This window comes from Ilyonectria robusta, assembly GCF_021365365.1.
Source record: "Ilyonectria robusta strain PMI_751 chromosome Unknown BGZ61scaffold_6, whole genome shotgun sequence".
NCBI classification, from domain to species: domain Eukaryota; kingdom Fungi; phylum Ascomycota; class Sordariomycetes; order Hypocreales; family Nectriaceae; genus Ilyonectria; species Ilyonectria robusta.
In genome coordinates this window covers 1049832-1075473 of record NW_025764440.1, presented here as the reverse complement: position 1 = coordinate 1075473, position 25642 = coordinate 1049832, and the positions used below count along the sequence as shown (strand labels likewise).

At 53.0% G+C, this 25642-nt stretch overlaps 8 protein-coding genes across 8 annotated transcripts; 4 read left to right on the top strand and 4 right to left on the bottom strand.

Moving 5' to 3' along the window:
* Positions 1-317: 317 nt before the first annotated feature.
* Positions 318-1534, top strand: BGZ61DRAFT_475908 (Extradiol ring-cleavage dioxygenase, class III enzyme, subunit B; the record flags this gene model as incomplete). The annotated part of the gene is made up of 4 exons (XM_046248748.1): positions 318-548; positions 615-787; positions 847-1007; positions 1062-1534. The coding sequence occupies 4 exons, from the start codon at positions 318-320 to the stop codon at positions 1532-1534; spliced, it is 1038 nt and encodes a 345-aa protein (XP_046106824.1).
* Positions 1535-1693: 159 nt separating this feature from the next.
* Positions 1694-3421, bottom strand: BGZ61DRAFT_197602 (RNA 3'-terminal phosphate cyclase-domain-containing protein). Its single transcript, XM_046237873.1, has 2 exons — positions 3077-3421; positions 1694-3012 (listed from the first exon to the last, which is right to left on the bottom strand). Exons 1-2 carry the CDS (start codon positions 3216-3218, stop codon positions 1913-1915), a joined length of 1242 nt encoding a protein of 413 aa, XP_046106823.1. The 5' UTR covers positions 3219-3421; the 3' UTR covers positions 1694-1912.
* A 1347-nt stretch (positions 3422-4768) lies between these two features.
* Positions 4769-6988, bottom strand: BGZ61DRAFT_572193 (uncharacterized protein; the record flags this gene model as incomplete). The annotated part of the gene is made up of 4 exons (XM_046256094.1): positions 6431-6988; positions 6242-6294; positions 5982-6206; positions 4769-5752 (listed from the first exon to the last, which is right to left on the bottom strand). Exons 1-4 carry the CDS (start codon positions 6702-6704, stop codon positions 4769-4771), a joined length of 1536 nt encoding a protein of 511 aa, XP_046106822.1. The 5' UTR covers positions 6705-6988.
* A 709-nt stretch (positions 6989-7697) lies between these two features.
* Positions 7698-8889, bottom strand: BGZ61DRAFT_197595 (uncharacterized protein). Its single transcript, XM_046237872.1, has 2 exons — positions 8306-8889; positions 7698-8254 (listed from the first exon to the last, which is right to left on the bottom strand). The coding sequence occupies exons 1-2, from the start codon at positions 8518-8520 to the stop codon at positions 7990-7992; spliced, it is 480 nt and encodes a 159-aa protein (XP_046106821.1). The 5' UTR covers positions 8521-8889; the 3' UTR covers positions 7698-7989.
* On the top strand, positions 8890-10016 carry BGZ61DRAFT_197705 (uncharacterized protein). The gene has a single exon (XM_046237874.1). It carries the CDS (start codon positions 9260-9262, stop codon positions 9845-9847), a length of 588 nt encoding a protein of 195 aa, XP_046106820.1. The 5' UTR covers positions 8890-9259; the 3' UTR covers positions 9848-10016.
* A 7254-nt stretch (positions 10017-17270) lies between these two features.
* Positions 17271-18195, bottom strand: BGZ61DRAFT_586662 (uncharacterized protein). The gene is made up of 2 exons (XM_046256456.1): positions 17399-18195; positions 17271-17315 (listed from the first exon to the last, which is right to left on the bottom strand). The coding sequence occupies exon 1, from the start codon at positions 17990-17992 to the stop codon at positions 17753-17755; it is 240 nt and encodes a 79-aa protein (XP_046106819.1). The 5' UTR covers positions 17993-18195; the 3' UTR covers positions 17271-17315; positions 17399-17752.
* Positions 18196-22155: 3960 nt separating this feature from the next.
* Positions 22156-23991, top strand: BGZ61DRAFT_447757 (glycosyl hydrolase family 61-domain-containing protein). The gene has a single exon (XM_046245391.1). The coding sequence runs from the start codon at positions 22500-22502 to the stop codon at positions 23835-23837; it is 1338 nt and encodes a 445-aa protein (XP_046106818.1). The 5' UTR covers positions 22156-22499; the 3' UTR covers positions 23838-23991.
* An 811-nt stretch (positions 23992-24802) lies between these two features.
* BGZ61DRAFT_586660 (uncharacterized protein) lies at positions 24803-25637 on the top strand. The gene is made up of 3 exons (XM_046256455.1): positions 24803-25067; positions 25128-25253; positions 25311-25637. Exons 1-3 carry the CDS (start codon positions 24894-24896, stop codon positions 25536-25538), a joined length of 528 nt encoding a protein of 175 aa, XP_046106817.1. The 5' UTR covers positions 24803-24893; the 3' UTR covers positions 25539-25637.
* Positions 25638-25642: the final 5 nt, after the last annotated feature.

Sequence of the window (25642 nt, the reverse complement as noted above, 5' to 3'; positions counted from 1 at the left end):
AAACCACCCAAGACTCGGGAGATGGTGCTGGGACAGGGGCGAAACGGGACCAGCTATCCGCGTAGGCCGGCATATGATAGGCAGCTCTACGTGGTAATTTAGCGGGCTGAATCAGCATCATCCCACTGTAAAACCATTCCGTCTCCACTGTAAAGTCAATCGCGCGCGGCTTCCAAGTTCAGTTTGGTCCGCCAAGGGAGTTTCCGGGGCTGGAAATACGGATGTAAATGGGGGCGTCAAAACTCGGGGCGCCGCCCAGTACATCACAACGACGATTCCCTAAAGGAGGGGCCCGTTCTGCAAATCAATTGCCCATCATGAGCCAGTTGCTGTCTTTCCGCGCGCTTATCGGCCTGTCACTTGCCGTGGCCATGTTCGCCTTCCTCGGCACCTCCCCCCTCAAGGCCTTCACATCCACTCTGCAGCGAGCTGGCCTGGATTGGTTCTCAACCCAGCAAAGTACCAGTGCTGCCAGTGCCAGTGCGTCTACATCACCAAAGATGTCGATGACATCAAAGACGCCCGTTTACTTCTTTAGCCATGGCGGGGTGAGTTTATGGCCGATTTATAGACGTTGAGAGAATTGTCGTCCTCTAACACGCCTCCCCACACAGCCCGATGTTCAGTACCAAACCAAGCATCCTGTGTACCCGATTCTCCAGCAGATCGGCAGGGAGATTACACAGCAGGTCAAGCCAAAGGCTGTTGTTGTGTTTTCAGCCCATTGGATGGGTGAAGAGGGTGCTATCCATGTTAATAAGGAGGAGCACACTGACCTGATCTATGAGTACGATCTCGAGTCTTTATTACCTCGCCGACCAGGCCTAGATGCTAACTAGAACCAAGTTTCTATGGTTTCCCAGACCATTTTTATAAGGCGAAATATCCTAATAAGGGAGACCCCGAGCTTGCGGGTAAGATCATGGTTATGCTTTCTGAAGCAGGTATCCAGTCATATGGAGTCAAGCGCGGTCTTGACCACGGCGTCTGGTCCGGCTTCCACGTTGGTAGGCGCGCATCCGAGGTCTGACTTTCAGGATAGACGCTCACCCAAGTCACAGCATTTAACCCAGAAACAAACCCTCTGAATGTCCCTCTGGTGCAGGTTTCGCTCTACAAGAACGAGGACCCCCATGCTCATTATGCTCTGGGTCGCGCCGTCGCGTCGCTGCGAGAGCAAGGTATTGTCATCATCGGAGCTGGCATGTCGGTCCACAACCTCCGCGACATGCATTACATGTATGAGGGAAACAACAAGCCCATGCCGTACACGGTGAGCTTCGACAACGCGCTGAAGGAGGCCGTCGAGGTTGACCCGGCGCTGCGGGAGGATAAGATGGCCGCCGTGACCAAGCGCGGCGACGCCCACCAAGCGCATCCATTCATGGACCACCTGATGCCCGTGTATATCGCTGCGGGAGCCGCGGGAGAGGACTGGGGAAAGCAGACTTGGACGTTGCACGAGGGTAGCTTCGGATGGGCGCAATATAGGTTCGGCGACGTTCCTGAGGTCTCTTCCGCTCCGAAGTTGTGATCGGATAGGGGCTTGGGCATCAACAGCTGCCACATGGGTTTCGAGCAGGATTAGCTGACAAAATACCGTATCACATCGGGTGCGATCGTGCCACTTAGGCATTAATATTGGCCCGACCTCAATTAAAGGATTATGTGACGTGAGAAATCATGACGGTGTGTTTGAACGTGGTGCTGGTGTGGTAAACAGAGTTGAAGCGGTTGCAGGAAGCCGGAGCGCATAATAACAATCTATAGGTCTGAAACGTCCACGTCACAGCTGCACTAATGTCCGACCGGGCCTAAGGCCATTATTCATCAGGCTCATTTCTATATATTTTCTATCTCCGGATATGAGCGGCTCATCATATTGTCTTATTTGGATAAGGTAGCTTGGGACTTAAAGGCCGTCCTGAGCCTTGATGATAGTCCCAGCTCCCTTGACCAAGTCGCCTTTGTTGTAAAACTCTACCGCAGGCAGCAGCTCGCTCACCACCCATCTCGCGGTCTGGGTATGCAGTGAACCGTGACCAAAAGGCTCGTGATTCTTCTCTTTCCGCATTTTGGAGTCTCCAATGTCAAGGTTGCCTAGAGCATCGATAATCACGCGCCGGGAAGAGTCATCAGGACTGTCGCCACGAGGAAACGACGAATAGCCGCTGCAGAGTGCCTGGAAACAGACAAGCTGGTCCTGGAGGTGCTCGTCAACATCGCCCCCGTGATTTACTTCCTCAAACAGTCCTCGGCATAGCTTGTCGGAAACCTGGGGCGTGAAGGGACCTCTCATCTTGTGCTTTTTCGGCATCGAGCCTAGATAGTCCTTGCCCCATCTTCTCCCATCCTTTGAGTGCGCCACGAGGAGAATATACCACCGTGTTTCGAGGCGGGAGTCTTCGACTAGCTTGAGGTTGACGTCGGCGCCGGGGAAAAGAACATCAAGGTCTTTCACCAAGGCGTTCTGGAGCTCCTCGTGGAACGTGTTAGGCACAACCATGGTGACGTCTACACTGGACACTTGACAGACATCCGGGGTTGCAAGTGGCGCTGCTGCCTTGAACTGGAGTGCCTGTCCAGGGGCGAGTGGGTAAACCTTCAGCCAGATCGAACCTCTTGACTGAGGCCCCAGGCTCCAGCCTCGCCGAATGAGCCGCCTTTCAACCTGAAGGGCGAACCGTTCCTCGAGCACAGGCAGTAGGACTTGGTCAAGGTACTCGTAACTGGGCGACCAACTCACGTTTGTCCCGCCTGACACCTCGACCTCTATTGGGTCGCCTTTATCGTTGCCTGCCAAGACCATGAATGGAAGAATGGCCTGCAGTATTAAAAGGGTGCTCGCAGACCCTGAAGCAGCAGATATTTTGACGTTTCTTTGCACCAATTCTGAGGGAGCACGTCTGGGGGAAAACAATATTGTCTTTGAGCCCACGCTGAGGCCCTCCACCTCAGCATCCGTGGCTTCAGCCAGCCACTCGATGGAAGTCACATGCTGACTCTTGAGGCCTATTGGTGTTCTGGGTCAGCTGTTGTTCCTCGGTTGGACTGGGGCATCAGCCGCATCACCGACCTCCACCCTTTGGGCCTCCACGGCTGCCTCTGACATTTGTAATGACGACGGGTTGCGTTGAGAGAGCAGCCAGGCAAATCGCGACGCGAACGACCTGTCCGCCACCTTCTCCAGTCCTCCCGTCAATTTCGATCGGCTTCATCGCGTTGGTTGTGAATGGGTGGCAATGGTGGGTGGCTTATGGGCTTGACGCGCTGGATGAGGAACTTGCAGGGGGCGAACCGTGGTCTTGCCACAAGGGAGGCGAAAAAGAGTTCGGAAGAAGTTTGTGGAAAAGATCGAGATGTTATATATCCAGCCCGCCAGGGGAGGTGGTTTCGAAGTCGACAATATGAAGGACGAAGTTTCCTTGACTCACGCCGTATGAGTCCAAGGCCTATGTGAGACTAGTGCCAACACGCGCCGCTTCCGCTGACAACCAACTCGGAGAGAAGATTGCTGAGGGTTGTAGTACCTCGGGGATCTCCAAAGTCCCGTATGCAAGTCATCGAAAAGACCCTTGATTTAATCAGCAGGCGGCCGTTTCCGTTTCTCTATTTCGAGCGAGGCTATGGCGATGCAGCTGACGTGGATATCCGTGAGCTCCGAGTGAGAGTATAAAAGCAGCGCAAGGAGAAGCCGACACGACGTCCGAAGTTCTGAACCTTTTGGCCTTTGGTTTTGTCTGCCTGGGACATATTGATCATAGAGGTAAGTGGAATGTTTCTTCTTGTCAAGGGTTGAGGTACGTACCCGAAAAGCCATGAACAATGGAAGGCAAGCGCGTGTGGAGTGGCGCGAGCGTCCTTTCTGCACGGCGTCGTTTCATTTATCTTTTCTCCGGCCCTTTCCGGCGTCTTTCTTTCTCCTCACATTTTCATCTTTTTCATCTTTTCCATCCTGCTGGCTTCCCTTGTCTGCTGCGCAAACTCCAAATGTGGGGAAATGTATCATCGCGATCCAGCGACCGGGACTCTCCCCCTGACTAAGGCTGATCAAAGGACGGGACGGCCCAGCCACGACTAGTGCCATGGCAGGTGCCTGGATGACGTTGGCGTCGTCTGCTTTGGATTCACAGATATGATTTGGCGATTGGAGGCTGCGGATTCTTGTCTCTCCGCTGACGTGGGGGGTGGCAATTCTCGACCAAGGTGTGATGTGGGCCGATTCAGCGACATGCATCCTTCAGCTCGGCAGTGCCATACTCCAACGCTACGAGAGGTTAGAAAAATCCAAGAGCGAGTCATTGTGTCGCCACATAGGGGAGACGCCACGCACTCAATATTCAGGGGCGAGCGATAATGAAATCAGTTATCTTCTGGTAGTATCCAATCTAGTCGAAGACTCCTGCATTGTCTGTCCCGCAACCCAAAGCAACCACGCGCATTCGATCAACACGGCCTTCAAAATCCGGTCTCGGCGATAACGACAGAAAGGAAATCAAAACAGGCCGCCGCCTCTTGAAACAATTCGGAACTCCATGTCTCCCATCTATGAGCCACTCGATGTGATCGTGGCTCTTTCTCAACGCCATGGATATCTTTTGACGGCATCCGACCTTCGCCAAATAGGGGTGGGGGTATGATGACTCCTAGACATGCAACTGCAAAGGAATAATTCGACGTCCTGGTGCAGACATTAGCGTGGCTCAACTTCCTGGTCTGGATCTCGACTCACTCTTCCACCTCTTAGCTTCCGGCTAGGATGCCCACCTTATTCCGTTGGCTCCCCCTTCTTCTTATCCCTCCTGTCATCTTTCGGCTTCTTCTTGTCCTTCTTGTCCTTCTTGTCGTCTTTCGTCTTCTTCTCATCCTTTCCATCATCTTTGGGCTTCTTCTTCGTTCCGTCCTTCGACTTCGTCTTTGACGCTTTTCGGCGTTTGCGGCCCCTCCCATTCTCATCTGAATCACTGAGGTTCCTACCACGGCGACCTTGATCTGCGTCTTTAGGAAAACTCTTATAATACTGTCCCATGGTATCCAAAACTTCGATAGACAATGATGGGGCGTTGTTTCGCGCTCCCGCGTGCACCGTCTGATTCGCGACAAACTGGTCCATACCCCAGTTATAGTTGGCATTCGAATCATCAATGTCCCTCGTGTGGCTTGGGACTTGGACTGGACTAGTGTCTGTTCCTGGAAGGTAGCTTCCGGTGGTGCTATTGCACGATAAGCTTCTCTTCCCAGGCGGCTTGGAACGGTTGCATACCTTGGACAACTCCCAAAGTTTGTCATCGTCGAGGACGGGGAGGCTGGTTGCCCGTTCTGAAAGGCACTGTCTTGCATGCTCGGGGCGGAGTTCTGGACCTGTTGTATTCTCGTCAGCACCAGGGAAAGACGATAAGAAGACACGTCGACGCCATACTTGGACCCGAGGATCTTGAATCTCACCACTTGCATACGCCCTGGGATCCATGGCAGCCGAGCTATGGGTGTTTGATTCGACTGCACCATCAAATGTCGTGCTGTAGGCCCGTCCGACGTTGCCAAGGCCTTGCGGCGGTGGTTGCCGTGCCTGTTCGGCAGGTCTGGCAGCTTGGGTGCCAGTGTCATCCTGTACCCGAACTGCCTGGCCATGCCCGTCGAAATAGTAGAGGCGGCCACCAATCATACGGTGCCCAGGATCCGGTGCTGGGACGTCTTGTCCCCGGTTCTGGTGCGAGCGTGCCATGGCGGTGCTGGGCGTGGGCCGTGACGACTAGACCGTTGTCGATAATCGACGGGGCGAGAGTTGAATGTTATCGATGCCTTCGATCGAATTTGACGGAAGAACTGGCGAAGGGTGGATCAAAATTTCCCAGTACGCAGGAAGATAACCTGAATGGTAGAGGGATGGAAGCAAGACCTTCTGCGTCTTGCGTCGAAGCGGGGAGGAAGCGAAGTCTGTGACTCCCAAGTTTGTGGGCTGGAAAGGGAACGAAACCAACCCACTCGGGGAACAAGTCAAATGACGAGATAGCAGAGTCCACGACAACGACAACGACGATGGGACCGATGCCGCCGGCTTTTGGACACGAGTGATGGCTATATCGGGTGGTTAAGTCAAGCACGAGGAGGTTGAAAGGAGGTGATGGATGTGTTGGCGCAGGCAGCATCGAAGGCCCGTCACGATTGGCCGAGATGGAGACTCGATTTGTTGGTGCTGTTGAACTCTGTACCGATATTCTCGGAACAAGTTGGCACTCACGGAATCGACGGACGGCCAGAATCTGTGTTGAGGAGGAGCAAGGTCGTCATCACCTTGTGGACGAAGTTAAGCACGGAGCAGAGGGCATCAGGTTCGGTCGGTGAAGGAGGTGGCCGCCTTGGTACAAACGGCCAGGGGTCCTTAGTAGCCACTCACAACACCGGCTCGATGATTATAAGCCGGACTCACTCTGCCACCGGGCTCTCCTCGAATAAAACGCCCCAAAACCCAGTGGGACATTCGGAAAGATGACACTTGATCTAGGATACCCCCTGGATATCCGTGTCCCGAGCCACATCGTGCTGGAAGGCTTCATCTCTAGAGGGGCGGTCGATGGGCTTGATAGTCGACGCGGTAGGAGGGGAAGGTACCCGTCGATTGGAGGGCCTGGAACGGGGCAAAGGAGCATGGCGGAGCGGATTGAGGAGGCTTTGCTGGTGTCTGCCGCAGCACGGCGACCCATTTTGGACGCCGTACAGATATGGCAGCGGGAATCAGCCAAGACGAGAAGAAGCGCAAGAAGAAAATGAACCGAAAGAACGAGGAAAGCAGAACTGGGACAGAAGGTGCTGTTAAACAACTCCTGAGACACCCATCCATCCTGCAGCGTGGGCTGCAGCCCATTTCCCTACAAGCATAACCGCCCGCAAGAGGGCTGGGATCTCACCAACTCAGACATTGCGTGCCCACCTGGCCGCCATCTCCGCCTGATTTGGAGACCTGCAGAAATGCTACATCCGGGCTGGGACTTGTTCAGCTGCCGAGAGCTGGGAGCTGGAGACTCGACAATGCCGGCCTGCTGCTGGCGCCAGTTGCGGCGTTCCATCGCAGGCCGACGACAATCTAGCGCATACACTTCCCTGGGATGCTATGCAACCCTCTACGAGGACAGACAGGCGAGGGCCGCTCAGTGGGGTGGGCTCTGATCTGGGGGGCCGCGAAGAGGGCGGCCTCCATTGTCCCTACGAGACTCCGCAGAGCCTCCGCCTGAAGAGGTGTGTGACTATGAGGAGCTTGTGTTTTCGTCCAGGCTTGAACAATGCGTGTGACCTGGCTGAGTGCCACAGATGCAGTGTACCGGTGTGTGGAAGCATTGCAGGCGCCCTTGCCAGCCAAAACCACCATCTACCCAACAGAATAGCCACTGGAAAGCCCGATGGCTAGCCACTTTCGCTCTATTCGGACCTACAGAACCTAGCACAGCATTACAGGTGCGATCACCCGCTGGAGATGCAGTAATCCTAGCGGACCGGCTCTGAAGTGCTTGCAGCCAACACATGTCTGTCTCACCCTAGCAATGCAGAGAAGTGAATCAACACCACCACCACCACCACTTGGGCGCGTGATTTTCGAGAAATTTGACGATCTATTGGAGTCATTCTATCTAATATATACAATAACTAAGGAGAGTGCCGAATACTAGCCCCCTGAATCCGCATACTCTCCAGTCCGGGACTAAGAGAAGACGGATCATGGGCGATACAGCAGTATATCGGCCGCTGTGAGGCGCAGCATTCTATGGGGTAAACGAAACAAGAGCAACGCAAGGGGGGATATAGAAGCCAAAACAAGCAAGCCAAACAAGCCACACCGTCCAAAAGGATCGAGTGATTTTCCTTCCAAAACACCCTTTCACGCCCGACTAGGGAATGATAGTCGAGCCAAGCCACCCACACACCGTTCATCAAGAGCCGCGACTCAGAGCGCTAGTCCTTGTCTCCGTTATGCTTGTTTGAGTCTGTACAGCCCTACCGGTTGTAATGCCAGTTCTGCTGGTCTTGCTGAGTTGGTTGAGTGCCTGCGGTGTTGAAGCTGTTGTCGAACTGGTCGATGTTCTTGTTCGCCTTGCGTCTGTGGTCATCCTTGGTTTTACGAGACTTGGTCGAATGCTTTTTTCCGGACCCGCCTAGGCCCCTCCGGGCCTCCTCAACGAACTCGTTCGTTCGATTGGGGTCGGTGTCTGCTCGTCGGGAGGGGTGCTTGGGTTCCTCGCTCGACCAACCGCTCGAAACGCTATCAACCCGTTAGAACGCGCCTTGTCTACGACACTGGCATTTTACGAACCTTCCTTGCCAGTTTACAAGGTCAGACTGCCTGTCGTCACTGCCAGAAGGCTGGCGGTAGTACTGCTGGTTCTGGGGTTGAGAGTACTGCGGCGAACCGTAACCTTGAGGTGGCTGCTGGGGGTACTGTCGTGGATCATAGCTTTGATGTGGTTGCTGATCTTGGTATCCGACACCATAAACGGCCCCAGGATAATAACCCTGTTGTCCTGACATGGTGTATGACAACAGTCTTTCGATGTGTTCAGCGAAGTGGTATGGGAGGGCGAAGAGAGAATCGAGGCGATAGAAGACTATCAGCAATGATGATGAACTGGTTCCACGAGGTGGCAGATTCTTTGGCGAGGGTCACTGTCTTTTATATGTATCCCAGGTCGAGGTCAGGACGAAGCGCTGCGCCATACCAGGCTTTTAGCAACCGCCTGCTTGCCATGACTCTTGTGCTGGTTGAGGCGGATGCCAAGTTGAAAAAGGTGTCCAACATGGATAGCCCTGAGTCGACAAGCGAATGACGCTCAAAGACCCGGGATAGAGCAAGAAGGCGCTGGTCTAGCCTTCGACAAGCCTCGATGCCTGTGTCTGCCTGAGCCATGCTGGCCAACGACAGGACTGCCCCTACCGACCGGCGAGAGCCCAGACGAATGCCCTCCCAAAAGCCCCCTGGCCTGCCTTGTTACCATTGTGGCGCGGCAGACCGCTATTGCTTTTTGTTGGGCATGGCGCTGTGAAGGGAAGCACAAGACCGGCGAGCCTTTGCTCCACCGTGTGGCTTTGGCTTGAATCTATCCCAGCACCTCTCGGCCACGAGGCGCAGTATCGAAGAGTGAGGCGTCGCAGGGACTCGGTCGTGCAAGGCAGATCGTGACGCAGTCGAGAGAGAGGCTTGTGCGGGACGGAGGCTAGGCGTGTCTCTGTTGTTGGGGCCGTGGCCTGAATCGTCTGCCCTCGGTGCGGGATGTGGTTCGCGGGCAAAGCTGCCAGCAGTAGGGGGCTTTTCAGGCAAACTCGCACGTGTCTGGCTGGCTGGGGTGATCCCCCTGGCTATGGGCAGGAGAGAGAAGAGACATTTCCCAGAATGCCTCGGAAATGGGAAGGGCAAGAATGGTCAAAAGACGGTTTGTGGGGGGGATTAAGCATGCGGCAGACAGCCTTCTTTATTAACGATCCTCGACACAGATCCCCGGGAACTCGGCTACGTACGAGGACAGGGCAGTGGATATGGGCTGGCAAAAGGTCAGCGGAAGCCGCCAGGAGGCGTGGATGGAAGACCTGTATCAACAGAGGCCCTGTATTCCCGGCCATCCCAGCGGCTTACTCTCTCACCTCACCGTCTGTAGCACGACGGGGGTGGATAGAAGATGCAGACTGCCCAAAGGAGACGAGGAGAAGTGTGGGTGGTGAGACACTGAGACATCATCACCAGCATGGAAGCAAGCCGAATCACACAAAGCCGCGCTGTGGCGGCATTTCACCTCTCACTGCGACGGCGCTTGCATATGGAAAGAAGCGATCTAGCCGGAACGACTCAACTGGTGATAACTAGGGAACTGCTGGGGTGTGTTCTCCACGAGCGACACGCTACATAAGATATCGGACGCCGCAGAACGCAGTACTCGTACGCATTGGGGAGCCTCCCCGAATGGCGACAGTGGGTTCATGCACCCAAGCGGTGGACCGTGGACGATCTCCATTATCGCCGCTGCCAAACTACAGTAACTCGACTTGGGTAGCACCGTACAATGGGCATCCTTCCCGTGTGCCGTGCCGTGCGGGGAGCTGAGCTGAGCTGAGCTGCGGGAGGGTGGTTGGTGTAGTGTTGCAACCGTATGGGTTTGGACTGACACGGTGGTGGTGGGTGGTGGGTGGTGTTGGTGCTACGTCGATGATGTGGTTGTGCGTTGCGGCTGAAAGAAGATACGCATACGCAATGCTACTCGGCTGGAAAGATGCTCGTTGCTGGTGTTCAATTCAATCTCAATCGCGACTATTATTACATGGGATATCGCTCAAAGTCGAGGCCATTGCTGGTTCTATCCTTCTCTTCACACGGTACGCAACCGACCCCATATTCCTTCTGCAAGCCACAGCACGCGCAACCATGATCTCGCGCCGACAAGTTGACGCCCGTTGCCAGCCCAGCCGCCACAGCTGTTGGTCTCTCAACGGGGAGTGGACCCGGGACGAAACCGGCAAGCCGAACGGCTTTCTCGCAGCTCTTTTTTTCGCGCCATTCCCATTGTTGGCGGCGGCGGCTCCGGCGGCAGAGTTGCCGTGTGCAGCCTGACAAGCCGTAGTTCGTCTCGATCGCGTCACCCGCAGATCCACGCCTGCAATTCCCTGCGCTGGGCCCTAGTCAAGCAAGGGAAGCACTCGCATTTGCGCTGTCGCTGTGCGGCACGACGCTGTTATTCTCGCCCCCTCCCCCTTGCCTCCGCGTGGCGTGATGTGCTGGTGTGGATGAGGGTGGCGGCAGGTCAATCAATCTGTACTATGCCCCGGTTGTGTAGAGGACCCCGAGACCCCGACCAAGTCGGGATGGAAGGCCGCGGGACCGATCATGAACAGCAATGCAAGTAAAGGCCTCTGGGAAAACTCTTCAGCCATCATCCGAGCGATCGAGGTTCAACCAGGGTTTCTGGGGAGTGTTAAGATCGCCCATCTTCGACCTTCTGGGATATTGATGCGGCAGCCACCATCTGCGCCAAGGCTCGCCCCCACAGCATCTTCTCCCCCTCCTCTCTATGAGCGAGTCGCTTAGGAGCCTCGGGCATCTTGAGAGGTTTGTTGGGTAACGTTGCGGCCGGAGTTTGTATTCCTACTACACTCCGCATCGGATGTGTCCGCTCCGTGGTCAGAGAAGGCTGGCCCAGGCTCAAAAGGTTCCCAAGGCCGGTCGGGATGCCAGAGATGCTCCACAGCCCGAGAAATGATCCTCTCTGACTTGCCTTGCTTCACAACATCGCCAAGTGATGGCTTGGTGACCTTGGTGACCTTGGTGGCCTTGGTGGCCTTGTTGGCCTTGTTGGCCTTGCGGTTGTCGGATTTCTTCTTGCTCATCTTCGAATCGCGGGTACTGCTACATTTCATGGGTTAGGTGACATGTTCTTCAAGGGTATAGGCATCTTGGGGCCAAGCACGACATACCTTGACGATCGGCTGCCCTGGTGCGCGGATCGCGAAGTGAACGATCCCTGATAAAGAGACGGCGAGGTATCCCCTGCAATGGCGACAGGTTTCATTGTAACGGAGCCGGCGTTTTGCTCGTGCAGTGAGGTGCGAAAATCGTGAACCCAAGGCTGAAGAGTCGCACGGACGCTTCATATTATATCATTTTCAAGTCAACATGCGGCTTCAAAGAGACGGTAAAGGAATGAGGCTCTTGGCCGTCATGATTCCGACTCGCTGGGTTGGGCGTCACCGGCTTTCTCAGCCCCGTCAATGATAGATGGGATGGATGGCCCAGATGGTTGACCGGTCTGCGAGATGGATCAAGCCGCAGAGATCACGTAGTGAGACTCCTGCGGGCTATCAGAAAATCTCCATCCCGGTATGTCTCGATAGGTGCCAGCTCTGACGCCCCACAGCATCTTACTGGCTATGAATCAGCCTCCAGGGGCTTTGAAGGACCAAGGGGAGAGAAGAATCTTCGGTAGGCTGGAAAAAAGTTCCCAGCAGAGCCCCCTTGTAGAGTCGTCTCGTGTTGGCATCAACGATGCACTCGCGGCCTTGGGGTCCGTCGCATCGTAGCTGGATGAAATCCTTTTCAGCCTCACGATGCGCCGCTGCTCCCATCGAAGACGGGTTAGCTTGCAAAAAGACACCCTGGACATGTGGTGATATCACTCCCACACCGGATCGTCAATGGGCCTCTTCCAGAACAAGCCACCCCAAGTACTGCAGGTGTGCCCAGCCGGAGCTGGTGATGTGGCACCTTGAAAGGTTCTCAGAGAGGCTGAGGAGACGGACGGGAGGCTTGGGTCCAGAGCGGTGAGACATCACAGGCAACAGCTTGTTCCTCTATGAGCAAAGATGTGCGCTCTCGTCATTGTGCTCTCATTGTGTAACAGGGCCAGCCGGCGAGAGAGGGGCGTCGCTCGAGCTGCGAGGCTTAGTCGGTCAAATCATCCTCCAAGCCGAGACTGAGGCCATAGACCTAGACCGACACTTGATCCCTGGTTCTACTCTACTTTGCTGGCTTTGAAGATGATCACGACCCAGGCTGGAAGAGTTCCCCTGGTCGTTTGACGCGGGCGGGAGAGGCGCTGCCACCAAGCCCCTTGATCTCCTCCACGGCCGTGTCACTACAGCATCGGCTTCGAGTATGACTTGGCACATGGGCGGGATGATTGGGCTCGAATGCGGCGTGAAAAGTTGCGTCTACCTGGCCGTCTGCTGAAGTTACCCAGCCGCTGTGCCTCGGGGTAGCACGGCAGGGAGACTTGTAGCCTGGCTCCAGGTATCAGGGGTATGACGCCAAAGTACCGACGCGAAAGACCGAGAGTTCAAGTTCGAAAGCCGTTGAAAGTTGGCCCGCCTCAAACGGAGAAAACCGTCGTGTCGTGTCCCGGCGCGCACTCACACATGCAAGTCGATACACCCCGTTCCGCTAGGATGAGGCGGAGGATGAAAGGGAAAATGCCAGCGTGTCATAATTGCCAGCGAGATTGTGGCATTCATCCGTCTGACCGGCAAGTGGCGGCCGCGCCGACAGGAGAGGCACCAGAGCGTACTCCGTCCATGCCCAACTGACGACGTGCCCTCGCCAGGCGGTCTGTCAACTCACGAATCCGCCCGGAGGATGCCAGACATGCGGCTGGATTAATCTCCCACAAGCCACTAGTTTCTTACATGTGCTGTCTATTAACTATTGCGAAGTCTTGCTAACTTGGTACAACTAGGTCCTAATAAATGCCTCGGACGTCGTGTTTTGGCGCTAGACCTGTCAAGCTACCCTTCGAAAGAAGTCCCCGGACCGCAAAGTGCAAGTCGCATCCACTTTGGTCCAGAATTCGATATACTGAGCAGTCATATTTCAAATGACCGCTTTCGGTCCTGTCACTTCCACGCACCGATCAACGTGCCGGATCTGACGCCTCCGCCCGAGCGGCTGGAACCCATGCGGCTAGGTTTAGGACTCTCCATATTGCAACCCAACCCCAAATGCAAGAAAAAATTGCATGGATAAATTGGTGTAAGTCGCGATAGGCTTGTTGGTGAGGGGGGTTGAAAAAAAAACCAGACCGCTACTACTCTAGCTACGTGCTGCATTTACCATTCGCCATCGACATCAATCGCTTTCCTCACCGCCCATCTCGAATACGGACGTCTTTTGGTTGGGTTATCCAGAAAACCGGCCTCGACTATTGCGGCAGAATTAGATTGCTGGCCTTGCTGCGACACGTCGTCGATTGAACAAATCTGTTGGACGACGAATCTGACCAGCTCCACGTCTCGGGCAACATTGGACAGCGTCCAGGGACGATGGCAGCCAACCGCAGCGTGAACCCCAGACTCTCCAGATGATGGGCTATGCTGGACAAACCAGTGACACTGCCTTTGGAAGCCAGGGGTGCTCGTGCTTAGGCCTGTGGCCAGGTGATGTTTCGGGCCTGCAGATATATCACATATGACGTATCGATGGGTGGGCAATGACACTTACACTAAACCGGGGCTGTGCTGCCTAGGTCTGGAGTAATCGTATCGGAAGGAATCAAGATGGAGTCATCCACACAATGTGCGCAGCCAGACTCCTCTCAACGGGAGGCTTGCATTTCGCACCCACTCCCACGCGACGACAAGGCCCCTTGGCAACCACCACATGCAGGTGGCTCGAGCCACGATGGAGTGCAAGTACAAGGATCATGGGTGGCTATTCTTGTCCTGCAAGTTGATCATCTGGAGCGTTGTGATTCGGGATATGAGGAGACTAGTACGTCGTCAGCCTCACTTATCCGCCCCATCAAACGGCGCCATGAGAGCTCGGAACAATGGCACGATGTCGGTGGGACTTGGGCCAATGACCATACAGAACCCGCTGATGCGTCTGGGGAAGTACTAACAACACGGGGAAGATGTGTACGGACCTGTCGACGTGCATGGCGTGCCTCTGTGTGACCCGTTGACGTCGAGGGGCAGCACCAAGGACAGGGCGTCAAGGGGAAGAAGTGCATCTATGATAGGCTCTCCCCGCCTCATCTAGGTCTGGACCTTCGGGGGCTTGTCATCGCTCGGCCCCTCGTCCATGACATCCGAGATCTAGACTGCGCCAAGGAGCCCGAGGGGAGGAGACGGCGGGTACTTGCTGCGCCCGGCCGAGGCAACTTGCCAAAAGGAGCGTTGCCGTGTTGTATGATTCGCCGGTGATTTTCAAGGTTCCCTTTTCAACTGCAAGGTGGGTGTGGTAGACGCCAGAGATCAACCTTGGCCATGGTCACCGCCTGTCCCAGACAGCCTGACCCCTGAGCTGTGCCCCTTGCCTAGGAGCCATTGTTGATCCAAGCGCAAGTTCCGAGGTGACGTCTTGTGCCCTGCGAATCAATTTGAGGTTGACTCATGTGATTTGTCGCACAAACTCGCAAATCTCGCTGGATTCCCTGGCTGCCTAGCCGAGCCAGACGGAGGAGAGCGGCAGGGAACCCACTGCTCTGGAGGACCCACGCAGATGAACATACACCATGTGTTAGCACTGCATATATCTCGCGATAAATGACATAACGCACATAATTTTGTGTATCTTCGTGCCCGGGTTGATTAGTTAGTGGCTCATGGGAGACCATTGCCGCCTCAAGGTGAAGCCCGAATCTCGGCCTCTCCCCAATACCCTTGTTGGAGCAGCTCGTACAATGGATTTTTTATTCGATACTGAGCAGTTGAGTGGTACAGTTTTCCAACGGCTTCTGCCGCTGCTGGCCTCTATTATTAGGCTTCTGATATTGGCTCTCGTACCTATGTCGTGGTACCGCGCCACATTACGGAATCCACTTTGTTGCTTTGATCCATCTCAACTCATTAAAAGAGCTTAAATACCTAAAATTAACCATATGGGAACTTCAATCCAGCCTATTTAGCGTCGAGCTCTGTAGTTCGTTGTGCACCATAAGAGGCGGTCCGTTATAAATTCGAAGACTGTGTGCACAACTATTGGGTTTTAACTTGCTTCGCCGCCTGGCGACACCAATCATATAATAACGCCCCAGTTCCCCCAATGCAGGGCAATAAATCATGTCGTCTGCCAATAGTTCCTTCAGCGAGCCAGGTCCTTCCTATGCGCATCAAACCCTTCGCAGCTACCATCACGGCTCCCACAGTTATGTCTCCGCCAGCCCTTACAAAGCTCACCAGCTTCATTCCTCCAATACTATGACTCCTACGTCCCTTGTTCCCCGTAACATGCTGTTTCCCCTATAATAAGCCTCCGGAACCCATGATTACCGACACCAGCATCCGCTCGTCTTCGTCATATGTGTTACTACAACAGGTTGCTTAGAGTTGTCACAGAACATGCACTTTAATATCGCCAGAAATTATAATTTGACTGTAAAACCAGAGACAACACATGTCTTAAATATATAAAAAGACTTACGCTGATATGGAAAGCTGTCGAGCTGGTGTGCTTGACCTCGCGAGGCACGACCTGTAACCCCACGCCAGACAAGTACACTGACGACTCTGCCGGCGATTGCAAAAAGGAACCATGGCCAACTGGCCTATGAAAATACTCAATGTTGCTACCGCGCCTTTCTCGACTATGGCATTCGCGTAGTCTGGGGACATCTTGGATGGAATCCCAATGCTGGCTTCAAAGGGGCCGTAAAGGAGCTGTTTTATGAGATCTAGTTTGCCAAGAGTGCCCAGCGACAGCTCAATTATAAGGAGCGACGCAATATCCATGATGTTTTGTGATTGGTAACTTAAAGATCAAAGTGCAACGATGCCGAATCGCACACGCTTTTTATTCATCTTACATGTGTTCTACACAGGAACAATTGCATGCATAGATGCTCAGCCGAGCTCAAACTATCATTGAGATTTTATACTTATAAAATTTTCCTAACGCTTGGTAAGTATTCAAGTCATGTGCTTGAGGATGGGACTAATCCAGCATGTATCGCATATCTCAAACCTTCTGGGTGCATCACGGCCGGATAGACAGAATATGGACACTTTGGTGGACTGCAACTGAAATTAGATGTCTGAAGTAGCCTCTCAACTCATACATACTTTTAGGCAAGCTATTTATCCTAATAGGCGCTACGAGGGCATGAATGGAAGTGATTGTGGGCATATCATGTGGGCCAATATCCGGTCACCGAGAAACTCAGCTTGACAACTTTATCGACATGGGACACACCGAACCCTCCCTCAAGATCAATGATGCCATGAATAAACGCTGGGACCCTTTTTCTTACTTTACATCTGCTGGTAAGACTTGGCTGGATCGCCAGGAGAAGTCAAAAGATCAACATCAAGGTCGCCAGGGGAGTCATGGGGAAATTCATCAAGTTGCGTCTGTTAGTAGTAGGAATTTACCCGATAGTATAATGAATACCTCCGTGGGGACCAAGATCTACACTGTATGGGACGCCTTCAGAAAGCAATCGATATTTGGAGATGCTGGGCTTCAATAGCAGTCTGGGACTCATAAATTGGCCGCTAGATGCTGCAAGGTAACTTGCTCAACACAGCTGTGTGGTTCGCATGTCTCCGGTTTATTACTGGACCTACACCTTACTTCAGTCGACGAGGATGGCTTTCAAGACTGTTGTGAGGACTGGTATTTCTCCACTTCAAACCGCCTACAGGGCCAAGATTGGGGCCATATCGGAAAACGGACCGGCGATGACAACCTCCCCACCTACCCACGGCGAGAGTAGAACGTCTCCGCCACCAATACCTTCCGGAGGGGAAATTACGAGACCGTCATGGAGGACATACTCCCCGTTTTCTCCCAAGCGACGGGATCTCCATCAAATATGTGTGAATTTTCGGGTGCGGATGGATATTTTGGCCAGCTACAGCACTCAGATTAAAGATTAGCTCAAATTTACAAAGGCGTATGATGAGGACTCTACAGGTTGATATCCGGTATACTTACATTCCTCTTGAAGGGCTTTTCATAGAGATCGACAAACCACCGATGCCACGGCATGAAACTGCCAGTGCAGTGGATAGTACGAGTCTGTTGGATGTGTTTCATGATGAAGTCGCCAAACTAGTTTAAGGGCAATATATTATCCAGCAAGAAACAAGCTAGTAGAAACTGACTCAAAGACTGGGCACCAAGGAGACAATTTGAGGCGTCCGGGCGGTAAGCCCTGAAGACGCTTCACGGCTTTAATATGAAAGAGCCTCCCCTTTATGAAGAGCGAACCACTGTTATTTAATCATAGTCCTATGCATTTACCAGAGACCCGGTGTTAACATACCATTCTCGGCGAAAGGCAATATTCTAGATGCATCTGGGAGTCTGGGCGGGTTTCCGTAGCTCGATTTCCCGCTCATCAAGAGTGGTGAGAACATCAGCCTTGTTAGTCTCAGTTAGATGAAAAGATCGGGTTTCTGCATCAACTAGTTTATCTTGATAGGCTGCGGACACAGTCAGGGCCACCGATACTAGCAAAGCCGAAGTCACAAAGCAAGACAGCTTTATACTTGGAGCGACCACATGAGTCGAGCAGGGAACAAACATCGCACGCCAATTCTCCAGCTGCCGCGCAACAACTAAGTAGTAATATATTGCAGGCTACTTCGTGAGACCGGCAGAATTGAGACCTCGGTATTGGGTTCTAGTCAAGGGACCTACGCAGGCCTCAGGGGCATGCAGATGGTCAGTGGTTGACGAGGCAATGGCTTTTCACGGTTTTCCATAGATTAAATATGATTTTATTGACGTCGAACAATGTATCGTCTTGTTTTTAACAAGGTGATGTACTGCCCATTCATGTATAGACCACCGGAGGCCCTACCATATTTGTCTGCCATGCGGAAGCAGCTACTACAAGCCGAGAAATGATCTCGTGGAAATTTCTAGTTGATCAATAAAGCAGGAATAAGCGTAAGAGTATACATGGCTTGTAAAATCTCAGAACTGGGCCACATCCTGGTATCTTGCCATCAGACAAGGTATCTTGGATGCAATGCTGCGACCGGTATTCCGATGATTGGCACCAGCTTTGGCCGCCACGATTACACCTTGATGTAGGCGGTGAGTTCCTCACAAATTTCTCCGAGGTTACTATGGTAAAAAAGTAAAAACACTTGGGTATTGGATCTTAGAATGAAGGGAGCAAGGCTGCTCCTGTTAGCCTCCAGAGGAGCAGCATCAAATCTTCGTAGCGTTGTACGGAGAGCAAAAATGGCATCGGAAAATATAACACTTTCTCAGTTATCATCATAACCCTTCAATTGAGTACACATTGGCTCAAATAGTCCCGGACTTCCTCTAGAAAAAATACCGAGGATTAATCTAAGCGTGTGAAGAGAACCTTTCGGGTGTGGCCTATGAAGCGTTAAGGATGCCAGGAGGCTGCCGACAAACAAAGAAAGCCACCCGACACTAACTGAACTCAAAAATCCAGATACGTCCAGCCGTACTTTGGATGAGACTTGGGGAAGGGGTCATACGAAGTAGACTACTTCAATTCCGGACATTTTGTTGGACGCAGGTTCAACCGCTGCATCAAACTTGCAATCCCAGCAATAGTCGAACCACGCCACCTGGTCCTGTTTCCTCGGGTTTCAAACCAAAACTCTCGCAGGGGGTCGACAAACAAAACCGCTCTAGAACACGCGTCATCTGGGTAATGTTCGAGTTATGTCAATCAAGGAGTTTGACTCTGCATTCAAGAAGGGCAGCCAAGGTTATGAGGTGATCCAACGGTAAGGAGATATCTCAACAAGGTCAGAGGGACCTCAAGCGTCAAGGCAATTTGGAGTGATCACTTCCACGTTCGCTAAGAATAGTCCATCCATTTAAGATAACATAACGAAGAAATTGCTCCCAAAGCACTCATGGTCTTGAAACGGTGAGGCGGAGTGCATCCCGGGGTCCCCTGGTTGGTCCCACTACACCGTTCCAACGAAAGGCTAGTCGACGTGTCGAGTATCTATAATGCGCTTCGATACAGTTCCACCTATCAAGAGTACCAGAAGGCTCGCCGATCACACAAACGCGTTTCGAAAACATTATTCTGGTCATCTTGGCGGCCAATGTGGTAATTGAGTCGCGCCCATTACGAAACATGACAATGGTTCGCTAGCTTCCTCAGCGGCGGCAAATAAGCGATCTGGGATATATTAGATTCCAAGGCTAATGTAGAGACGTAGTACCAGGGTCAGGTTAGGAACTGGATATTGATTTCACCGTGGAACCAAGGGGGAATGATGATCAAAAAGCACTCGGAATAGAATAGTATCAGAACCAGATCCATTGGTAGATTCATCCAAGGGCTCAGGAAACGACGGGGTGATTGACACTCCCAAAATGGCCTGTTTCTTCAGTCGACTGTACAGGTTGCGCACCCTTGGTGGTGAATGAGATGGTGACCGAGCCTGTGACATAGCGCCGTGTTTGTGCTCGACTGCTATCAAGCTTCCAGTAACACCAATAATCTAATGTCGAAGATATTATCTGAAGTAGACGATATACCTCATCAACTTTGGCAATGACCCTCAACTTTAGCGCATCCATAGTGACTCCTTCAGGGGGCCTCTTGAGCTCATGCACATCGTCTGTAAGGTGCAGTGGCGAAGGAACTCGCGCCTTGTCTCCTGGGAACACCTCACCAATCCGCTACAGTCATCAACTTCGGCTGCGAAGCGCCAGATGATGTCTTGGAGTTCACAGGGAGGCCACATTAGCGCGGTCGAACTAGCCATGGCCAAGGATGAACGAATTCCGAGGAAAATGAGCGGTGAATGTCATTGTTGATACATATCCTGGTAACCAAGAGTGACGGTGAGGACTTGCTTGTGGGTGGGATCATCATGGACCAAGAGAACTTTACCAGTGAGGTAAGGAGCTAAACAAGTTTATTAAGGTTGAAACGCAGTGTGTGTTGTGCTTTGGCAAGGAAAAGACGTATTAGAGCACCGGAAGAGCTTGTGGGTTTTGAGTTGCTGGACTTTCTGGTGCAAGGTATAGTACTTGATTGTGTGTGTTATGTATGGTCGATGACAGTGGTTCGATCTACCCGAGAGGATATTCAACAAGCTTACCCTATACCACAATGATTATGTCTGGACTTGGCTCGGTGAAAGGATGACTGTCACTTTTGTGTATAAAGCCGAGTGTTGAGAAATTACCTTCCTTCATTATTTGCATCGTGAAGTGAAAAATAGGACCAAATGGAGGCACCCACCTACCTCGATAATTGAGCGTTAAAGTATCAATTCAAAACACCATACTACGTAAATTTGTTTAAGCATAATTATTTGAGGAAAGCATGTATTTTATGGCTTGTTGAATTATGTCAATCAACGCGTAGGGTAGGGGATACTTTTGCTGGTACCGTGATCCCGCCGTTTGCGAGTCTGCGACGGTACACCCTGGTCAGGAGATCGGCTAGTGCCAATCAACTTTGACTTTGTTGCATCGTCGATTAACCTTAAAAATAATTATCATGGGCTCAAGCTTACTGATGAGCTTATTGGTTTTTTAAGCATAAAGATTTCAGTTCAAGAACTTCATGCGTGCCGCAACGAGTTGGACGAAAGCAACAATTCCGTCTCTGGAGGACAACGCTTGTTTATGCCGATGCGTCATCACGCCAGAATGATGAAATATCCTGAAACCCCTCAAACGAAACGTCCCCCCTCCATTTCCCTGCCAATTTGTCCTTCACTGATGAAAACGTATGGAATTCGATGCCATTGGCCTTGGATCAACCTTGCACCCGCGCCGTCACCTCGAATTGACTTGTGGAGATTACGGGGTCCGTCGCTGGCTTTTCTCGAGTCACCGCAATGGACGGAGTCCGAATTTCCCGATTGTCAAAAAAGCATTGAGTATGTATACAGGGTCTGGGATGGATGGAGCATCGAGATTCGCCTCGGCTGGATGCGAACAAGAATCATTGCTGCTGCTGCGCGCATGGCCAGGCAGCATTGGGCACATCAGCTCATGCGAAAAGCTCCAATGCCTGGACGCACATGAGCAGCTGTTTCATCAACCCGTTTGCTCTCAGTAGACGCCGATATTGGACGGGTTTTCATCGACCCACGAAGTTTCACGCTGTTTTTCACGTTGCGGTGGGCTCGCACGCAGACTCCAGCGTTCCCCCGTCGATCAGATGATTTTCGGGTCGTTTCAGGTGTAAGGTGAGTTAATCGCCAAGCCAAAGCAGAGGATCCTCAGGGGGCAGCGGGGCGCGCCGATTGCTCGTATGGAACCATCCCGAAGCAGGCGGGAAGAGAACAGAATAGAGTGCTGCTGACATGGGCAGGGAGGCAGAGATCCTCCGGCGCGTCGCCGTCTACACGCAGGTTCCTGGTCATCCTGGAGTTGGACGAGACCTGGCATCGCAGCGAGCGGTCAGCGGGGCCGGCGCTAGATTTCCAATAGCGATTCTCCCGTGATGAAAGGGACCTGAAGGGTTGCAGCGATCAGGACGACCGGGTTTCAGGATCCACCCATTGTCCAATAATGGGACGGGCCATGCCTCATCCCGGTGAGGCTCAAACCGAGGGCCGCAGGGAGGTCGGTTAAGCACCCCCCGGCGCCGTTTAGCTGAGGCTCCCCGATTTTTCCGTCTATCATGTTCATGGCAGCCCGGGGATAAAAGTGGACGTCCCTGAAAGGCGCTTGGGATTTATGGGATGGCCTCCGCTTCGCCAGGGGCAGACGGACGGAAATGGGCCCGCAACCATGCTGCCCATCCCAGCGTGTCCCAGCGCCACCACCGCGAAGCCCTCTCGGTATTGCCCTGAACCCAGGATCTCGCCCAGGAGATTCGCGCCGTGGCCAGCCGTATTGCATCTAGATTGCCTGTAAACTGCCGCCTCCCAACGTCGCTTAGGGGCCGCTGCCCTGAGAGCCACGGCCACATGTCCCGCCTTGGCTAGATCCCCAACGCTCCATGTCTGAAGTGCGCCTTGGCACCACCCGAGAGGCCATGTTGCAATGAAGCCCATGACCCTTGGCTGCGGAACTTGCGGATCATCCTTGTTGGGGATTCTTTTGTTCCATTGGAACCGAGATGGGCGGCGGCGAGCTGTGGCCAACCCGGCGGAGTGACGCCTTGGCCAGGAGGTTGAACTCGATATATAAGTCGAAGCTGGTGTTCCCTCAACCATCTTCTTCCTCGCTCTCTACACTCGTCCTTGCATATCAGTCCTTGTTGCTTGTTCTCTCTTTCATCTTCACTTTCTTTCTATTGGCTGTGCCAACCATTCATTCACTCAACCCACTTGAAGTCGAATATCCCAGCGAGCTTCGCTTCATCCAGTCATTTACAAAACACCACCAAAAACCCAACAAGCATAACCCATCTATCATCATGCGTTACTCCGCTGTTTCCGCTCTGGCTATGGCCAGCACCGTTGCCGCCCACGCCCAAGTCTACGGCGTCTGGGTCAACGACGTCGACCAGGGCGACGGCCGATCGGCTTACATCCGAAGCCCTCCCAACAACAGCCCCGTCAAGGACTTGACCAGCGCTGACCTTGCCTGCAACGTCAACGGCGGCACTGCCGTCAGCGACTTCGTCACTGCCGCTGCCGGTGACAAGCTCACCGTCGAGTGGTACCACGACAACCGCGCCGACGACATCATCGCCTCTTCCCACAAGGGCCCCGTCATCACCTACATTGCTCCCTACACTGCGGGCGATGGCACCGGTGCCATCTGGACCAAGATCGCCGAGGATGGCTACGATGGCTCCGAGTGGGCTGTTGACAAGCTCATCGCTGCCAAGGGCAAGGCCGACTTCACTCTGCCTTCCAGCCTGGCCGCTGGCCAGTACCTGATCCGCCAGGAGATCATTGCCCACCACGAGAGTGACACCGCCTACAGCCAGAACTCTGCCCGTGGCGCTCAGTTCTACCCCTCTTGCATCCAGTTCGAGATCACTGGCTCTGGCAGCGATGTTCCTGACCAGAACTTCGACTTCAACACCGGCTACACCGACGCCGACCCCGGCATCGTCTTCAACCTCTACGGCTCGTACACCAGCTACGACATCCCCGGCCCTGAGGTCTGGACCGGCTCTGGCTCCAGCGGCGGTAGCAACACCGCCGTTGCCTCCACCACCAAGGCCGCCGTCGCTACCTCTTCCGCTGCCGCTGCCACCTCTGCCGCCGCTGTTACCACTTCTGCTGCTGAGGCCGCCGTCACCACCGCCCCCGCCGCCGTTGAGACCACTCCCGCTCCCTCTTTCTCTACCATCGTCACCTCTGCCGCCGCTACCGAGGTCGCCTCTGAGGCGCCCGTTGCCACCGCTGCTCCCAGCACCGGCTCCGGCTCCGGCTGCTCCAGCCGTCGCCGTCGCCGCCGCAACGCTCGCCGCAACATCAAGAAGCTCAGCGGCAACCAGTAAGCTTGCAAAAGCCTGCTCGGCCGACATTGTTGCTCAGCGTCTGTGACGTGGAGACTTGGTTGACCCTTCCACCCCTTGCTGCCTGCCTTGGCCTGCATGGATACCGCATCTACTTAGATGGCGTTTTGTTTGTGTACATAGATTTAGCTCTGACCTTTCAGACATATCTTATTCTGTATAAAATCATTTTCACTAACATTCTTGCCAACCTAAATCCCATGTGACTTGCCTATGTTCAGACTCTAAACGAAACCGTATTCCATCTTATCGACAAGAACAAGACGTAACCTATTATATCCACTATGCTGTAGCCGATTGATGTTTAATCTTAGAACCGCCACTCACCTTCCTTGAGCAGGGCTGACGCGGCACATGGCGTGGGACGTAGCGTGGCAGTGACGTATGTGAACCTTGAGTGGCAGCACGTAATAGTAATCTTGGGATGAGACATATCAACTTGCAGGGTTTCAGTTTGCTTTTATGTGTGGTAGATGGATTGCAATATTTCGTCTGAAGTCGCCATAGAAGCATTGACATAAACATTGTCTCGTAGATCTCAAACAAAACAAAACATGCTCCTCTGTAACCCGACAGAGCAACCCCTTAAACACATGTATCATGTATCGTGTGAAACAGCGACAGACCGATCTAGAACGACGCCCATCGACCACTCAGAAGCCGTTACGCACAATTCCATCCCGTCGGGTCTAGTTCTGCTCAGGAACTATTGAGTTCATGGTCAAATATGATGCAAGATACTAAGACCCCTTCATTCCAGAGTTGAGTTCCCGCCTCCCATGATTGGCTGTCAGTTGCCAATTCGCAAAGCCTCGTGCGCAAATCGGATTATCAGAGCAGATCAGGTATTCTAGACGTAAAGAGGCGCAAGATCAGCTGTTTTTAGTCTCCGAGCAATATAGTGCAGATTCTGGAATGATGCGCCTGCGATCAATACAAAAAATATCCCTATATAGCGACTATCTGCTGCAATCGCCATAGTTAGGCACTTGGAATCATTCGAATTGACAACCCCGTGGGCCCATCCAATTTTCCATCATGCAATTCAACATATTTTCCTTCCTTTTCGTCCTTCTGGCCGCCTCGCAGGTCCAGGCCGCGCTCTCTGTCCAAAGCGTCTCGGCGTCCGTCGGAAAGGTATTCGGGTTGGTTGAAGATGCCACCCAAATTGCCCACTCAATTGAAGGCAATTTTTATCGCGGCGCAGTACCGGTAAGCAGACACACAATTTACACTAAATTACTACCAGGCACTAAATAGAGGTGCGTTTAGAGACTCGTTGTCAACACCCGAAATATTATCGGCCTTCTTACTGGAGAGGTCCAAAACGCCCTCGGCGGTCTTGACAGTATTGGAGGAGACAGTGTCCAAGGCGAAATCTGCTCTTCATTCGACAGCGTAAGCCCAATTGATGCTTCCCCCCTAATAACAGAGAACTAATCAATTCCTGGGCAGTTCACCAAGGTCCAGCGAAAATTCTTAAACACCATTACCAGCAAAGGCGATGTCCTCACGGGTGGTCCAGCAGCTGCAGTTATGGACAACATCCTCCATGCGCTGAAGCGAGGCGTCGACGGTGTGTCTGCTGGCATGATTGCCGGTTTGCCATCATGTGTCACCGCGAAAGACAACATGAGGACCCTCGACGAGGCCTTGGATGAGGCCTTGGAATCAATGTCCTAAATCGTCCATTTCACGAGTAGATATCCCGATTTTGGTGTCATTGTCATGATAAATAGCGTAATGAGGGTAATTTCAATACTATGGACCATCTTAGTGGAATCAAG

Bases quoted from the DNA above. Each gene is read 5' to 3' on its own strand.
- BGZ61DRAFT_197602 (XM_046237873.1), bottom strand. From the start codon at position 3,218: ATGAAGCCGATCGAAATTGACGGGAGGACTGGAGAAGGTGGCGGACAG. The intron at 3,013-3,076 runs GTCGGTGATGCG...GAACACCAATAG, and splicing joins TGGAGGCCCAAAGGGTGGAG to GCCTCAAGAGTCAGCATGTG.
- BGZ61DRAFT_197595 (XM_046237872.1), bottom strand. From the start codon at position 8,520: ATGTCAGGACAACAGGGTTATTATCCTGGGGCCGTTTATGGTGTCGGA. The intron at 8,255-8,305 runs GTTCGTAAAATG...ACGGGTTGATAG, and splicing joins CTTGTAAACTGGCAAGGAAG to CGTTTCGAGCGGTTGGTCGA.
- BGZ61DRAFT_197705 (XM_046237874.1), top strand. From the start codon at position 9,260: ATGTGGTTCGCGGGCAAAGCTGCCAGCAGTAGGGGGCTTTTCAGGCAA.
- BGZ61DRAFT_586662 (XM_046256456.1), bottom strand. From the start codon at position 17,992: ATGTTTGTTCCCTGCTCGACTCATGTGGTCGCTCCAAGTATAAAGCTG.
- BGZ61DRAFT_447757 (XM_046245391.1), top strand. From the start codon at position 22,500: ATGGGCGGCGGCGAGCTGTGGCCAACCCGGCGGAGTGACGCCTTGGCC.
- BGZ61DRAFT_586660 (XM_046256455.1), top strand. From the start codon at position 24,894: ATGCAATTCAACATATTTTCCTTCCTTTTCGTCCTTCTGGCCGCCTCG. The intron at 25,068-25,127 runs GTAAGCAGACAC...AGGTGCGTTTAG, and splicing joins TTTATCGCGGCGCAGTACCG to AGACTCGTTGTCAACACCCG. The intron at 25,254-25,310 runs GTAAGCCCAATT...ATTCCTGGGCAG, and splicing joins TCTGCTCTTCATTCGACAGC to TTCACCAAGGTCCAGCGAAA.